The sequence below is a fragment of the Mus pahari genome, chromosome 20 (genome assembly GCF_900095145.1).
Source record: "Mus pahari chromosome 20, PAHARI_EIJ_v1.1, whole genome shotgun sequence".
NCBI lineage: Eukaryota > Metazoa > Chordata > Mammalia > Rodentia > Muridae > Mus > Mus pahari.
Genome location: NC_034609.1, coordinates 47,063,555 through 47,079,452, shown reverse-complemented (window position 1 = coordinate 47,079,452; position 15,898 = coordinate 47,063,555). Strand labels below are relative to the sequence as shown.

The 15,898-nt window shown below is 45.9% G+C and overlaps 1 protein-coding gene across 1 annotated transcript in view; it reads left to right on the top strand.

The window, feature by feature from the left end:
* Nup133 (nucleoporin 133) overlaps positions 1-15,898 on the top strand; it is a 46,267-nt gene that overhangs the window by 28,217 nt on the left and 2,152 nt on the right. The window contains exons 16-25 of the mRNA XM_021220211.1: positions 1,038-1,160; positions 2,257-2,356; positions 2,984-3,235; positions 3,739-3,872; positions 6,570-6,728; positions 8,626-8,761; positions 10,507-10,625; positions 11,513-11,593; positions 13,413-13,477; positions 15,337-15,425. Of these exons, the coding sequence (XP_021075870.1) occupies positions 1,038-1,160; positions 2,257-2,356; positions 2,984-3,235; positions 3,739-3,872; positions 6,570-6,728; positions 8,626-8,761; positions 10,507-10,625; positions 11,513-11,593; positions 13,413-13,477; positions 15,337-15,425 (1,258 nt within the window). The remainder of the gene's footprint in view (positions 1-1,037; positions 1,161-2,256; positions 2,357-2,983; positions 3,236-3,738; positions 3,873-6,569; positions 6,729-8,625; positions 8,762-10,506; positions 10,626-11,512; positions 11,594-13,412; positions 13,478-15,336; positions 15,426-15,898) is intronic.

Below are 15,898 nucleotides of genomic sequence, written 5' to 3'. Positions count from 1 at the left end.
TTTCGGGCATCTAGCTTGCTCTGGGGTAAAGAGCTGAGGCACTGTGCACATAGCAGGTAGGAACAGCTGCTCTCCAGCCTACTGGCAGTTTCACTACGGCAAAGAACAGCCTTTCTTTATTAAAAAGAAAAAAAATAAAAAAAAAAAAAGAAAAAAAAAAAAAAAAAAAAAAAAAAACTTTTTCACACATTTGTGTGTGTGTGTTTATATATATGTGGGTTTGTATGCCACATATGACCCACGTGTGGAAGTCAGAGAACAACCTTGAGGAGTTCTCTCCTTCTATCATGTGGTTCCCAGGAGTCAGACTTGTTAAACAGCATGACAGCACACAACTTGACCTGCTAAGTCATCTCACTGGCCCAAGACCAAGCGTCTGACTAGAGCCCAGTGACCATCCGCTCCCCTCACCCTCCTTTTTTACTTTATCCTATCTGCTTGCACATAGCAGCAGCACATTCCTAAAAGGTACTAATAATGTGAAGAGGTGGTTGCTCAGCTCAGCATAGAGGGGACATGTTTGATTTGGCAACCTTTGTAGGCAGAAGGGCAGGAGGCCTGATTGGAGCAGAACCCCACCTTGTCATTGACTCAGTTAGGGAAGAGCCTGGGACCATTCAGGCTTCATAAAAGTAGTTCTAACCACCGTGACGGCCGAGAGGCACGGCAGAGAGCTGGGTTTGAACCACTGGACTGGTGAGAGCATGGAGCCTTCATTGGCTTTTGTTAGACATTCATCCTTGATGTCTGCTGGGAACTTGTGTCAGATCCCCCACCCCAAATACCTCCCCCAAATCTAAAACTCCTGTATATAAAATGACTAAGCTACACCATCCTCTACTGTGCTGTAAATCATCTCTAGGTTCCATTTATTAGCTAAAGTGACAGTAACTGTAACAAGTAAGGAGACTGACTTTCTTGGTTTTACATTTACTTTCATCATTATGTTAATAACTTCTGTTGAATGATAGGAAGATACAGCGTACCAAAGGACCTATTATCCCTTAGAGCCTAATGCTGTGACTGTCTGCCCTCAGGTGTCCCAGGTGGACACTATCTGCGAGTGCCTCCTGGAGCATGAGGAACAAGTCCTACGTGACGTTGCGATGGTCTCTCAGGAGTGGGCAGATGTGGCGATTGATGTCAATACAGTCCTCAAGGTACTATACATGACAGCAGTTTCAACAAACCGACATCCACAATAGGGACAAGAAAGTAGTTTTCTGAACCCTGCTGTGTTGCCTGAGCTAGTGAGATTACAGCTATTTGTTAAATTCAAAAAAACTACAACAGCCTATATTTTTATGAACTAACATTTTTTTTAGTGTTTCCTTTGTGCACACCAATGGGTTTCTATACTTTTGACTTTGTGTTTGGTATTCTTTAAAGAAGCCTTTTTCACTAACATCATTGCAGAGGTATGGAGTCCATTCATTTCTCTGGCCTTGAACTCCTAGTCCAGGCTGCCTTCCAGTTAGCTGGGACATGGACATGGAAATCTACCTTCTGGGTTTTAATTGCTCAAAGTTTGTTACTTAGATTATTACCTAAGGGGTCTTATTCCGTTTTTCCTACTAGACTTTATAGTGCTATTTTTTTCTTTTAAGATTTATTTATGGGCTGGAGAGATGACTCAGTGGTTAAGAGCACTGACTGCTCTTCTGAAGATCCTGAGTTCAAATCCCAGCAACCGCATGGTGGTTCACAACCATCNGTAATGAGATTTCATGCCCTCTTCTGGTGTGTCCAAAAACAGCTACAGTGTGCTTACATATAATAAATAAATCTTAAAAAAAAAAGATTTATTTACTTTTTATGAATGTGAGTACACTGTAGCTGTCTTCAGACACACCAGAAGAGGGCATCAGATCCCATTACAGATGGTTGTGAGTCACCATGTGGTTGCTGGGAGTTGAACTCAGGACCTCAGGAAGATCAGTCAGTGCTCTTAAACACTGGCTCATCTTTCCAGCCCTATAGTGCCATTTTTTTCTGCTTTGGTTACTTAATTTTCTGAAATGAAGTTAAATTGTGGAGTAAAACAAAATTTTGAAAGCTGAAAGAGCCACAAATGCTGAATGTTTTTTTTTTTTTTTTTTTTTTTTTTTTTTTTTTTTTTTTTTTTTTTTTTTTTTTTTTACTTGTAGGCTGGTGTTGTGGGTCTTCTTAGGCACAGCGTACTCCAGAAAGAGATTAACTGGATTGTACTAACAGCTTATTGCTTCCCAGGTGTGACGATGTGTTTCATTTTCCCAGGACATGCTACAGGCTGCCACTCATTACCGCCTAAACAAAAGCTCTATGTACAGTCAGGAAGAAGCGCTAGGGAAGGAGCCAGAGTATGTGCCATGGACAGGTACCGTAGTCTGCCATGCTAATGGTGGGTCAGTCCTTAGGGCAGGTTTGTGAGTGAGATGAAGGACAGGTTAACGGTCATCTCTAGACGCAAAGGGTCCCTTTGGTGGGTAGGTGGGTTGGTTGGTTTCTTTGGTTTTGTTTTCAAGACAGTGTTTCTCTGTGTAGCCCTGGCTGTCCTGGAACTCACTCTGTAGACCAGGCTGGCCTCAATCTCAGAGATTCCCGAGTGCTGGGATTGAATGCGTGGGCCACCACTGCTCTGTTTGGCTGTATTTGTTGACTCCCTCCTGTGTCTGTATCTGAGTGGACTTACGATGCACCTGCCAGGGTTTAGCAGCGGGACCTCCTCCACAGAAGCAGGTGGTGGTGTTGGAGGACTGGGCGCTACTTCATGCTCACATCACAGAATGGGTCAGATAGCTTTGAAGGAAGCAGGATCTAATGTACCTGGGTTAAGAAAATCTCCACTGAGAAGAAGATGGGGTTCACAGGGCGTAGCAGGTGTCACCTGAGCACTGCTGTGTTTTCCTAGAGCAGTGAAGAACCCTGATTTTGAGGTGGTTGGTCTTTTCCCTTTCCACCCACCATGGAACCCTTTCTTAGGACGTTCCTTTGGACTTTACAGCCACAAGTGGTCCATCCGGTATCCGCACAGCAATCATGCGCCAGCACGGGATCATCCTGAAGATTGTGTACCCTCAGGCTGACAGCAAACTCCGGAGCGTTGTAATGGAGCAGCTTGTGGCACTCATTGACTGCTTCCTGGACAGTTATGTTTCCCAGCTGAAGTCTCTAGAGAAATCCAGTGACCAAGAGAGATACAACAGTCTGGAAGTGGAATACCTGCAGAAAAGATCAGAACTCCTCTCTCCCCTTCGTGAGTGTCTGCGAGTCAGAAGTGGCTGTGGGCGGCATGCACAACGGGTAGAGTTGGAGAGCTCATACAGTTTGAGAGGTGCAGTTAGTCTGCCTGTGACCAAGACAAAACCAGGCACATGTGGAGAAACACCACAGGAGGCTCCCTTGATTGAAAAAAGAAATCAGTCGATGAAGCCATGCAGATCCCCTTAGCCGTGGAGTTCAGCATGCTGGACTGCTGCGTGGCATTTTTTGGCACTTGAGAGGCTGGCTCAGAGAAAAGAACTCAGACTTTCATATGAACAAAGCTGGATGGTTGTTGGTGAAGGGCACAGGTGCATGGTGTGGGCACGGGTAGATAGCAATTTCTTCTTTCAGATCAGGAAAGTTTGTTCTGCTTGTGAGTGGTGGGGTCTCCTCTGGGGAGCCAGCAATGGATTCAGGGCTGTTTTTCCTCTTAGGGAAGTTTAGGTGTATCATTAATGGGCACAGTTTATGTTTCATCATCTCTTTCTCCTGAAGTCACACTAGGCCAGTACCCATGGGCAGCTTCTCTGGCAGAGAAGTATTGTGACTTTGATATCCTGGTTCAGATGTGTGAACAGACAGACAACCAAGCCCGACTTCAGCGCTACATGACCCAGTTTGCTGACCAGGTAACCACACTGGTGTGTATGGGAGTGTGGGTGGCGTTAGTATACCACACTGTCTGAGGCTTTCCCTCCAGAAAGCTGCTATGGCTTTGAGAAGAGGAGTGAGGGGAAGATAACAGATTTTCACATTACATTGTCTTGTCCGGCAAACTCATATAAATAGATTGTGAGTTACCTTTTATTGCTGTGATACAACATCACCAAGGCAACTTAGAGGAGAGTTTGAGTTTCCACTTACAGAGGTGTATAGTCTGTATGGTGAAGCAGTGCATGGCCATAGAAAGTGGAGGCTCACACCTTAACCTCCAGCAGAGAGGGCAAACCAGAAATGGGTGAATCTTTACATTCTCAAGCCATCCTGTGCTGTGAAAAACATTTTTAAAAATCCTTCCTGCAGCCGGGCATGGTGGCGGCGCACGCCTTTAATCCCAGGATCTGAGTTCTAGGCCAGCCTGGTCTACAAAGTGAGCTCCAGGACAGCCAGGGCTACACAGAGAAACCCTGTCTGGAAAAACAAAAAAAAAGAAAAAGAAAAAGAAAAAGAAAATCCTTCCTGCCTTAGACCGTGAAGAGCTAAAGCCGGGCAGTGGTGGCACACCCCTTTAATCCCAGCACTTGGGAGGCAGAGGCAGGAGGATTTCTGAGTTCAAGGCCAGCCTGCTCTACAGAGTGAGTTCCAGGACAGCCAGGGCTACTCAGAGAAACCCTGTTTGAGGGGTGGGGGGGAGCTACCATGGGCTAGGAGCCAAGAGAATGTATCCCAGGGGGTTGCCTCATTAGAGAGCAGCCCAGGTGGAACATAGAAATTAGTACGTCATAACTTGGAGTTATCTCTAGGAAAGTAGATTCTGTCAGCATGGAGGGTAGGCAGCTGCCCAGCTATTGTGCTGCCTAAGGCATATTTAAAAATGTAAAGGCTGCGTGCATCTTTCACCCGGGAATATAAATAGTCTAAGGCGGGAAGGAACCCCATGCCAGGATGTTTTAAAATACTTTTTACAACAATCCCCAGTAACATACTTTTTTCACCAAGCCACACCTCCTAGACCTACTTAAACAGTGCCACTGACTGAGGGCCCAAGGTCCAAATCTGTAGGGGACACCTCATCAGACCACCACATGAATAAACACTGGGAGGCTTACTGACCTTTGGGAAATGCTAGGCTGTCATTTTGAGGGGTTTGCTTTTGTTTTTTAACACATGGTCTGTGTCTCCTAAGTGCTAGATTTACAGGCACCGGGCTTGGCTAACTTTTGAAGCTATTCTCTCCTTAAAGCGTAAGCAGACCTCTGAAGTGCACGGAGACTTAGAGCATCCTCACAGGTGGGGAGCTCAGACAGCTCCTACCGGCCGCACTTTTGATGCCAGCTTTCTTTCTGTTTTTAGACAAAGTGCAGATGCCTGATGCTGCCAGGGTGGTTTGTTGTCCCTTATATAGCTACTTTGTCCCATGAGTTAACCTTATAAAAGCATTTCCCCTCTACTATGTATAAAATTCAGAATACCACTACAGAACCATTGGTTATAAGTAGCTGTCAATGGCTTGGGGAAGAAGGCAGGTTTTGTTTTCCAAATAAGGTCTCCTGTCTGGCCTGGAGCTCCGATTGATTGTAGACCAAGCCTTGAATTTAACTGAGATCCACCTGTCCTTCCCTTTGAAGTGCTGGGATCAAAACCACATGCCCAGCTGAAAACAGGTGGTTGTTTGTTTGTTTGTTTCTCTCTATAACCCTGGAGATCCATTCAATTCCGCCTCCCGAGTGCTGGACTTAAAGGCATGCACCACCACACACCTGGCTGAAAACAGTTTTAACGGAACTGAGTTCCAGTGCTGCCTTTTGGCGGGCTGCGGTGTGCTCTGAGGACTGTGTCAGCCCTGCAGTCATCAGCCCTGAGGCCGCTGCTTCCAGTTTCTCTCTGCTGGTTCTCTTTGATGTCTGTGGGTGTGTGCCTGCCCATGTGTATGTGTGCAGCAAGTGCATTCCCGACGCCTGCGAAGGTCGGAAGAAGCCACAGATCCCAGAACTGTAGCTGCTGCTGGCTGTGAGCCATCGTGTAGGTTATGGGATCTAAACCAGGTCCTCTGGGGGAGCAGCAAGTGCCCTTCACTGCTGAGTCATCTCTCCAGCCCTCACACCAGTGCTTCTCAGTAGGTTTGCCAAGAGATGGCTGGATTCAGGAGTGCACTGTCCATGCGGGGTAGACGCTAACCGCATGGAACATACGTTTGATTTTGCTTTGCTTTTTAATTAAATGCATATGGATGTTTTGCCTGCATCTATGTCTAGATACCACGCGCATACCTGGAAGAAGCCAGAAGAGAGTGTTGGATCACCAGGAACTGGATTCAATATAGTTGTGAACCACCATGTAGGCCCTGGAAATTGAACTTGGGTCCTCTGTAAGGGCAGCCAGTGATTTAAATGCTGAACTGTCTCTGCAGCTCCAACACTTGTATTTTGTCAATACAAGAATTAATTGCTAAAAGATTATGTTTGGGGAACTGGGAGGTGGCTTAGCACCTACTGACCTGAGTCAGATTCTAGAGCCTCCGTGGTGGGAAGAGTCAGGTCCCAAGTTGTCCTCTGCCATGGCACATGTGGGCACTCTCACACACAAGCAAGTGGGGGCACTGAGTATCTTATATTTTTAAAGCTGTTTTACTAACTATTGATACATCCTTGGTCTATTCTTTATAGAATTTTTCAGATTTTCTCTTTCGTTGGTACCTGGAAAAAGGAAAGCGGGGCAAATTGCTATCTCAGCCCATTTCTCAGCATGGACAGTTGGCAAATTTTTTGCAAGCCCATGAGCATCTCAGCTGGTTACATGAAATTAATAGTCAAGAATTAGAGAAGGTAAGATGGTGTGGTTATGGGGGCTGGTGAAATGACTCAGTGGGAAATAGTACCCGACTGCTCTTCTGAAGGTCCTGAGTTCAAATCCCAGCAACCACATGGTGGCTCACAACTATCTGTAACGAGATCTGACTCCCTCTTCTGGAGTGTCTGGAGACAGCTACAGTGTACTTACATATAATAAATATAAATAAATAAATAAATAAATATTTTTTTTAAAAAAAAAAGATGGTGTGGTTATGAGAAGCAGCTGGTTATGCAGTTTACTTAATTTTAATTAATCTGTTTTAACAATTAAAGTATTGTTTATAGCCATACAGCTGATAAACAGTATCTAGACTTTTCTCACTAGAGACAAGGTCTCTATTGTGTAGCCCTAGCTAATCTGGAACTGTTGTAGACCACACTGGCCTCAAAGTCACAGAGGTCTGATTGCTTCTACCTTGTGAGTACCAGGATTAGAAGCATCTGCCACCACACCTGACTTCAAATTCTATTACATCATTTTTGTATGTGTGCATATGCATGAGCACTGTCGGGGGAGAGGGTCAGAAAGCAACTTCCAGTTCTTTTCACCATCGGTTCTGGGATTAAACTCAGGTCTGTCTTGGTGCCAAGTCTGTTATCTAATGAGCCATCTCTGAAATATAAGTTCTTATGGTATAGATATGTTAATTAGCCTTCTTTATCTTTTCACATTGTATGTATATGTTTAAACTTCATCTTGCATTCCATGAATATATATATAGTTAAGATGCATCAATTTACAATAGACTTTTTAAATTTAATTTAAAACACGCTATTAATGGGTTGTCAACACATACACGTCTGTCTTAATTTGCTTTCTGTTGCAGTGATAAACACTGTGACCAGGAACTACGTAGGGAAGGAGAGGTTTATCTGGCACACATCCTAATCACAGTGATCACTGAAGGAGGTCGGGATAGGAGCTCAGGCAGAAGCAGAGGCAAGAGCCGTGGAGGAGCTGCTCGCTCACTTGTCTTCAGGCTCATACTCAGTTACCTTGTTATATATCCCAGGCCTGTGTGCCTGGGATAACACCGCCCACTGAGGGCCTTCTACGTCAGTCAGCTCACAGGCCAGTGGGATTTTTGTCTTCCCAGTTATGTCTAGGTTGGTGTCCAGTTGACAGAGACTCACCAGCCTCCTGTTCTCTCTCATCATTGGAGAGAGATTTTATTATATAAAATCATTAGTTTTTTTCTTGCTAATGACGTCTAGTGAAAATTCAAATCATGGAATCTGTGGAGATGACTTAGTAAAGTGCTTGCTGTACAAACAGAAAGATCTTAGTTAGGATCCTGAGACCCCTTGTAAAAAAACCAGACCCACAGTGCACACACATGATTTCAGTACTAAAAGGCAGAGAGGCAGATCCCCTGCTCACTGGGCAACCAGCCTGAGTCCATGAGCACCAAGTTCAGGGAGAGATCCTGTCTCATAAAAGAAGCTAGGTATAAATACTATCTATAATGAGATCTGGTGCCCACGTCTGGCATGCAGGCATACATGCAAGCACAAATCTATGTACATAATAGATAAATCTTTAAAAAAAAGAAGAAGAAGAAGAAGAAGAAGAAAAAGAAGAAGCTGGAAAGCGACCGATAAAGACACCAAACACCTCCTACCTGCATGTACACAAACAAGAACACATACACAAAACTCAAATTAGGAGGAAAATGGTGCAGATTAAAGTGTGTTGGTGACAGGGTGCCAAGTGAGCTCACAGTTGTAATGGAGCACCTGTTCTCTAAGTCTCCCTTGTCGTGTCAGCTTGAGATCTCCCGGCATGTTGCTTTGACATTGATCCCAGCTCGAGTTGTTGCTCACCAACATGTCTTCCTTTCAGACAGCTTCCTTGTTTTGTTTTTTGTAGGCTCATACAACACTACTAGGTTTGGCAAATATGGAAACTCGTTACTTTGCAAAGAAAAAAACCCTTCTTGGCTTGAGTAAACTAGCAGCATTAGCTTCAGACATTTCAGAGGACATGCTGCAAGAGAAGATCGAAGGTAAGGGGTCCGAATGAGAAGGCACGCAAGTGAGTTGCTCTGTGTCTGCCAGCAGTCACTCCATTTCAGTAGGATGCTGCTGCCTGTCTTACTGACTGCCCATACTTTACGGCTCAGTCATGGACTTGGAATCATTAACCCATCATTCTGCTGAGTAGGTGGAAACAAGAACATTCTGGGGGCTTGCTGGCCAGCCAGGCTGGCCACATTAGTGGGCTTTGGAAAATAAGGTGGAGGTCAGTTGAAGAAGGCATCCCATGTCAACCTCTGGCTTCTTTCTACACATGCAAAAGCTAAGCCATTGAGGTGTGGGTTGAGGAAAAGATAATCCTGTGTTTTTCCATCAGGTACACTGACCTCTCAGCTAAAACAGGCCCGTGTTTCACACTTTTGAAGTGCTGTGACATGGTCACGTCGTCAGCTCACGTGTCCTTAGCCAGTACTTAGCCTGCCCCTGCATCTCACCACAGGGGAGCAGGACACTGTGCACACGCCAGCCTGCACCCTTCAGTTGTTAGTACTGTGAAGACAGAAGGGTCGTCCCCTCAGCCAAACCGCTGTGAGGAGTATTTTGGGAACACATAGGAAATTTTAACTTTTTTTTTCCTTGAAATAGGGTCTCACTATGAAGCCCAGGCTGGTATTGAACTTGTAGTCTTCCCATTTCAGCCCCTGAATGCTGTGAATGAACATATTTAATATTAGATATTATGATAGGCTTGTTCATTTCTGAAGGCTGGGTAATGCTGTTTGTGGTTAGATGCCCTTTTTTCCCTTGTTTTGTTTTTTGTTTGTTTGTTTTTTCCTTTAAGATTTATTTTATGTATCTGAATATACTGTCACTCTCTTCAGACACACCAGAAGAGGGCACCAGATTCCATTACAGATGAGATGTTTGTGAGCCACCATGTGGGAATTGAACTCAGGACCTCTGGAAGTGCAGCCAGTACTCTTAACCACTGAGCCATCTCTCCAACCCTTGGTTTTTTCAAGACAGGGTTTCTCTGTGTAGCCGTGGCTGTCCTGGAACTCACTTTGTAGATCAGGCTGGGCTCGAACTCAGAAATCCTCCTGCATCTGCTTCCTTAGTTCTGGAATTAAACTATGTCCTTATCCTTAGGAATACCTCCTGAAGTACTTAGAATGTGAGTGTCATAAAGCCTGCAGCCTCCCTATGATAGAAAAGGGAGAGGAGAAGAAATGGGAAAAAGATTATGAAAGAGCTAGAGTTGGGCACTCCTGTAATCCCACTGGGAGATAGTACCTGGCAAATCTCAGTCTCAAAAATTAATTTTAGTTCTATGAGTAATTTCTGTGGAAAAGTTTGAATTGTGGGGAAGGGGTGGGGGTCGATTGGAGGTTTCGACTGCTGAAGGGACTACTGGGATTTTGGTTCTGCTGGCTGGAAGTCTGTGGAACATTGCTGCTGTGGGTGGGCATGCAGTGCCCCTGCCTGACAACAGTTCTTACCTGTTAATGCAAGGGCGCCCCCTTTCAATGAGCTGCCCTCACGTGGGACCTGTAGAAGGGGCGCTCACCTCCTGAAGTAGCTTTCTGCTGCTGTGGTCTTGGATCAAACAGTAAATCTGTTGTCAGCAATGAAGAATAAGCAGTTAAAGGCATAACATCTGGAGACTGTGGGGTAGCAGTGACTTGCCTTTAGAGCTGTTTAGAGCTGGTTGGCTTTAATTTGCATTTCAATGATGATGGCCGAAGTGAAATCCCATTGTGTCCTTGATCACCAGCCATGGCTGAGCAAGAGCGCTTCCTGCTGCACCAAGAGACCCTGCCGGAGCAGCTGCTGACCGAGAGACAGCTGAGTCTTAGTGCCATGCCCGTGTTGACCGCACCACAGCTCATCAGTGTAAGTGTCCTAGATGTCACAGCCGTGTCCTGTGTCCTCACCCAGAACAAGCTTGCCTTTGCAAGGTCATACTCCGGAACTCCCAGTAGCATCTTCCCTTCTCTCACCTGCAGAGACCTTTCCCCTAGAAAAGATATTAGGAGCAGGCAGAATTAGCAAAGTGCAGCAGAGTAGGAGTGCATTCTGTGCGGTGACTGTTCCTAGGTGTTACTCTGTATTCTCTTGTTAGCAAAGCTGAGCTGGAGAAGCTCAGAAGCACAGACTTAAGTACTGCCCTGTTTCCTGGCAACAGTGATCCAGGCGAGGCCAGAGCATCTAGGATGCATCAGATGAGAAGCTGGTGCTGTGCACTCTGCCTTCCTCCTCCTCTTCCCAATTCTCCCCAGTCTGCTCCAATTGCAGTTAAAGAAAAGCAGACAGTCCAGGACCTTGAGTGTAGAGACCCTGGTTAGCAACAGCTCCTGAAGGGTGCACTCTCCTGAGAGGGCGTCTGATTGAGACAGCTGAGATGTAGGCTAGGTTGGAGTTTTTAAAGCCATTTGAAAGAGAAGCATTCCAAAAACCAGATGCTGAGTGGTCCTGTGAGCTCAGGCAGGAATTTGTGTCAAAACCTGTACATGGAAACCTACTGGAAGGCTTGTGTTATATTCTTGATCTAAGAATGTAAAATTTCCCGAGTTTTTTGAAAATATATGTGTATTTCATTATACAAATTAGCTTTTGGCTTAGAATATCCATTGTTAGATGATTTTCTATAGACAGAATATAGCTCCCCCAAATGTGACATTGTTCTTGGCTACAAAAATACATGCAGATTATGTGAAAGAAAATAATGACTTATTTTCTCCTTAAAATGTTGTGAGTAATCTGCCTTGGACTTGTTACAGCTATATATCTGTGAAGAAAACAGAAGAGCCAATGAGTATGATTTCAAGAAAGCCTTGGACTTACTGGAGTATATTGATGAGGTAAGAAATCGCTCCAGCTGGGCAGAGTAGCACACACCTTTAATCTCAGCACTGTAGGGAAAGAGGCAGCTGGATCTTTGAGTTCAAGGCCAGCCTGGTCTGCAGAGTGATTTCCAGGACAGGCAGAACTACATACTAACACCCTGTCTTGAAAAACTGAAAAAAGAAAAAAAGTTGAGAGAGAGAGAGGGAGAGGGAGAGGGAGGAGAGAGAGAGAACACACTGTCTCAGGCATCTGCATAGGTATAAAAAGATGCCCTCCTCATGAGTTACTTTGGGTAAGAGCCGTAAGTTATTTATGAAGGTAGTCATCCATCCAGACTGCTAGAAGAGCTGACTGACAGGAAATACCACATTTCCAGTTGGCTTTTCCTGTACAAGTGGGAAAACTTTAATGGAGCGTTTCAAGGCCGTGAGGTAGTCTTGAGTAGCCACCTAACAGCAGCTGCCTTTCGGCTTTCACAGGTCTGAATGCACCTGCAGTGGACTCCAGGTTGTTTCCTGGCTGTGTAATGAAAAGATGCTCGATGGGTTTTAGAGTCATGGTGATAACTTTCTCACTTTTTTTTGTTGGAGGACTCCTTTTTATGTGTGTGTGTTTGTCTGCATGCGTTTTAAGTGCACCATGTGTGTGCCATGCCTACAGAGGCCAGAAGAGGGTGTCAGGTTCCCTGAAACTGCATATACCGACAGCTGTGGTCTCACTGTGGGTGCTAGAAACCAAATCCCATTCTTTTGTAAGAGCAGAAAGTGCTGTTGATTGCTGGGTCATCCCTCCAGCCTGTTTGGAGATTGGGGGGTGGGGGGTGTTTTGTTTTTGTTGAGATAGGGTATTGGTATGATAGAAACCCTCTTTCTTAAGTCTCCCACCTCCCAACTGCTGAGCTCACAGGTGTGGCACAGCCACCATGGATGGCTATTTAGCCATCTTGTTTTTTATCCTGTGTGCATTCATGTTTGGGTATGCTTGTACATCTGGGCACTTGGGCATGGAGGTCAGAGGGCAACCTTGAGAGCCATCCTCAGGAGCACCGTCCACACTCCTCCTTTGGGACAAGGCATGTGTTTGCCTGGAGCTCATGAACTGGACTAGACTGGCCGGCCAGTGAGACCCAGGGATCCTTTGTTTCCCTCCCTAGCAGGATTACAGATGCCCTCACACTGGGGCCAGATCCTCATGCACAAGGCGACACTCGACTGACTCTAGGGTTTCCCTGCCTCACCCTTTGTCATCTTAACCTCTGAGAGCTCCTATGAACTCAGTGACCAGAAACCAGCACAGACTTCAGCAGGCAGGACTGACTTCAGAGGCAGAGTGAAGCCGATGGAGAGACAGCAAAGCACACCTGCCACTTTGCAGAGAGCCCAGGTGTGTCCTCACACCCACGTGGCAGGAGCTCACAACTCCCTGTAACTCCAGTTTCAGATGATCCTGTGCCCTCTTCCTTGGGCATCATGCACACATACAGTACATTTATATACATAGAAGCAAAATATTCATAAACGTAAATAAAGTTTATAGATGGTAGTGGTTATGAATTAATGTAGAACTAGTGTTAATTAGGGGTTAATGTTAATTAAGGGTCAGTATAATTAAATTTTTAATGTACTTTTTTTTGTTTTGTTTTTGTTTTTGTTTTTCAAGACAGGGTTTCTCTGTATAGCTCTGGCTGTCCTGGAACTCGCTCTGTAGACCAGGTTGGCCTCGAACTCAGAAATCCACCTGCCTCTGCCTCCCGAGTACGGGGCTTAAAGGCGTGCACCATCGCTGCCCAGCTAAAGCCAAGCTTTAATTGAGTTGTTCTGTTTTGTTGTGAAGGAAGAAGATGTGAGCATTGATGAACTGAAGCTGGAGATTCTGTGCAGAGCACTGCAGAGAGATGAGTAAGTCCTTGCTTAGGCACCAGGTCCACTGGCAGGAACTAATCCCAGCTGAACTGTGACATGGTACACAAGATGGCTTGTGTGCCTCTGGGTATTTCAGCTTTGCATATAACACACTATGGGTTTACTTTTTATTGATTCTTTGTGACTTTCCCATCATGCACCCCAGTCCTGCTCATCTCCCATCCCTTCATAGCTTCCCTCTGCCCTTGCCACCTCCCCCACCCCAAATATAAAACACACATAAACAAAAAACAAAAGCATACAAAAGATCCCTTCATGGAAGCTGTAGTGTGTTAGTGTGTCCCACAGTCTGTCCCTCTGTCCACACATCTTCACTCACTATGTTCATTGCAGTGAGTCATTGGTCTGCTTCCAGATCTCTGGCTTCTGTGACATCATCACTATTGGATCCTTACTGGACCTCCTCCTGGTTATCCTATTGTTGCTCTGTGTCATGGAGATCCTGCAGCAGGACTGGTCCTTACACACATCCCAACCGTTCTAAGATTATATAGATTTTGGGGTGGGCCAATCATAGCCCTGGATCTGGGGGCCTGGGTGGTAGCTGAGCTGGTCAGTGTACCACCAGAGCAGGCTTTCCAGCGCTGCTCCAGCTAGGCCACCCAGTGCTACAGTCAGCCAGAGGCAAGGTCAGCTGTCACACCCCTAGGCTGGCTCACCTGCGCACCCTCCAGAGCCAGCTCCACTCTGCTGCCCAGTCAAGGCGGGGACCACTCTGAAGGGTTGCAGCTGGGGAGGGCCTGGGCCAGCTCGCGCTCTCTGCCCTAGACTGGCTCTACTGTGCTCCTCAGGCAAAGTGCAAGGCAGGCTCTCCTGAGTGAGAAGTAGGACCAGCTCCTCCGCTCTCAGAGACATGCATAATTTTGATGAGAACTCCCTATCCTGGTTTAAAATTGTTAACCATCATGCGTGGGTGTGGTAGAGGTCAGAGAGGAACTTTAGAATAGCTCTCTGCTTCCCTACCTCTACCTTTGGTATCAAACTTGGGACATCAGACCTGCATGGCAAACATGTTTGCACACTAAGCCATCTTGCCAGCCCTGGTCTTAGCTTCCGGTCTGAGTTTTAGGTTGGCTGTGGCATGTGTACATGGAACACCAGAAAGCAGTGGTGTTCATGTGCCACTGGGAAGGAAGCCACTCCTAACTGTGATGTAGGGTGCTCACGGTCAGGAAAGACAGATTGCTGAGAACTGTTCTTCATACTGCTGAGCTTGGGGAGCCAGCATTTAAGGATGCTGACTAGATGTGTTACTTGAAGCATTTTCTTCAGAAAGGTGCCTCACAACCGCTATACTGATAACATGCCTGTATTCTAGTAACACCTGAGAGATGAGGCATAAGGATAAAGAGTTTGGGGCCAGCCTGCACTACATAGCAAAATGCTGTGTCCAAATAAAGTCCTTTTTTTAAAAGATGTATTTACTGTTATATCTAAGTACACTGTAGCTGTCTTCAGACACACCAGAAGAGGGCATCAGTTCTCATTAAGGATGGTTGTAAGCCCCCATGTGGTTTCTGGGATTTGAACTCAGGACCTTCGGAAGAGCAGTCAGTGCTCTTAATTGCTGAGCCATCTCTCCAGCCCCAAAGTCTTTTTAAAACTTCTGTGGTGGTGACATTGATGGCATGAGCTGCCATTGTAGCTCAGGCCAATACAGATCTCGATAGGTCTCACATTTAAAGTCCATTACGTCATAACTTGGAGCAGTGTCACAGAACTTAACACTCGATCCCATCATCCCATGACCATCAGGAGACGGCCACAGTAGCAGACAAAACTCTGTGTCTTGGCTGCTATGATGATTCCATTTCCCTCATGATTTTCTTTTTCAGCTGGTCTGGTTCAGATGGCAAAGATGATCCAATCGAAGTGTCTAAAGACAGTGTGTTTGTAAAGATCTTACAGAAACTTATAAAAGACGGTAAGTGGTTTATTAACTATTAGAGATTAAATGTTGCAGCTGGGCCTGGTGGAGCACGTCTTTAATTCCAGCACTCAGGAGGCAGAGGCAGGTGGATTTCTCAGTTTGAGGCCAGCCTGGTCTACAGAGTGAGTTCCAGGACAACTAAAGCTGTTACACAGAAAATATTGCTAGCTGATTTTGGACATCATGGGAATTGTGTGTTGGCAACACACCCACTCTGGCCTCCGTAGTCACAGCATGGCGTGTGAAAAGAGCAAGGGCTGCTGGGCTACCTCAGCAAGCAGAGACACCAGGCCTGAGGACTTGAGTTCAATCCCCAGCACAGCCCACAGGTGGGAGGAAATGGCCATCTCCCAGAAGTTGTCCTCTGACGTCCACACACACTAAGCTGACGTGGGACAGGGCTGGTGCGCTGGTTCTTCAGCTGAGAACTCTTGTTCTGTCCCAGCCCCCACAGGGTAACTCACAAC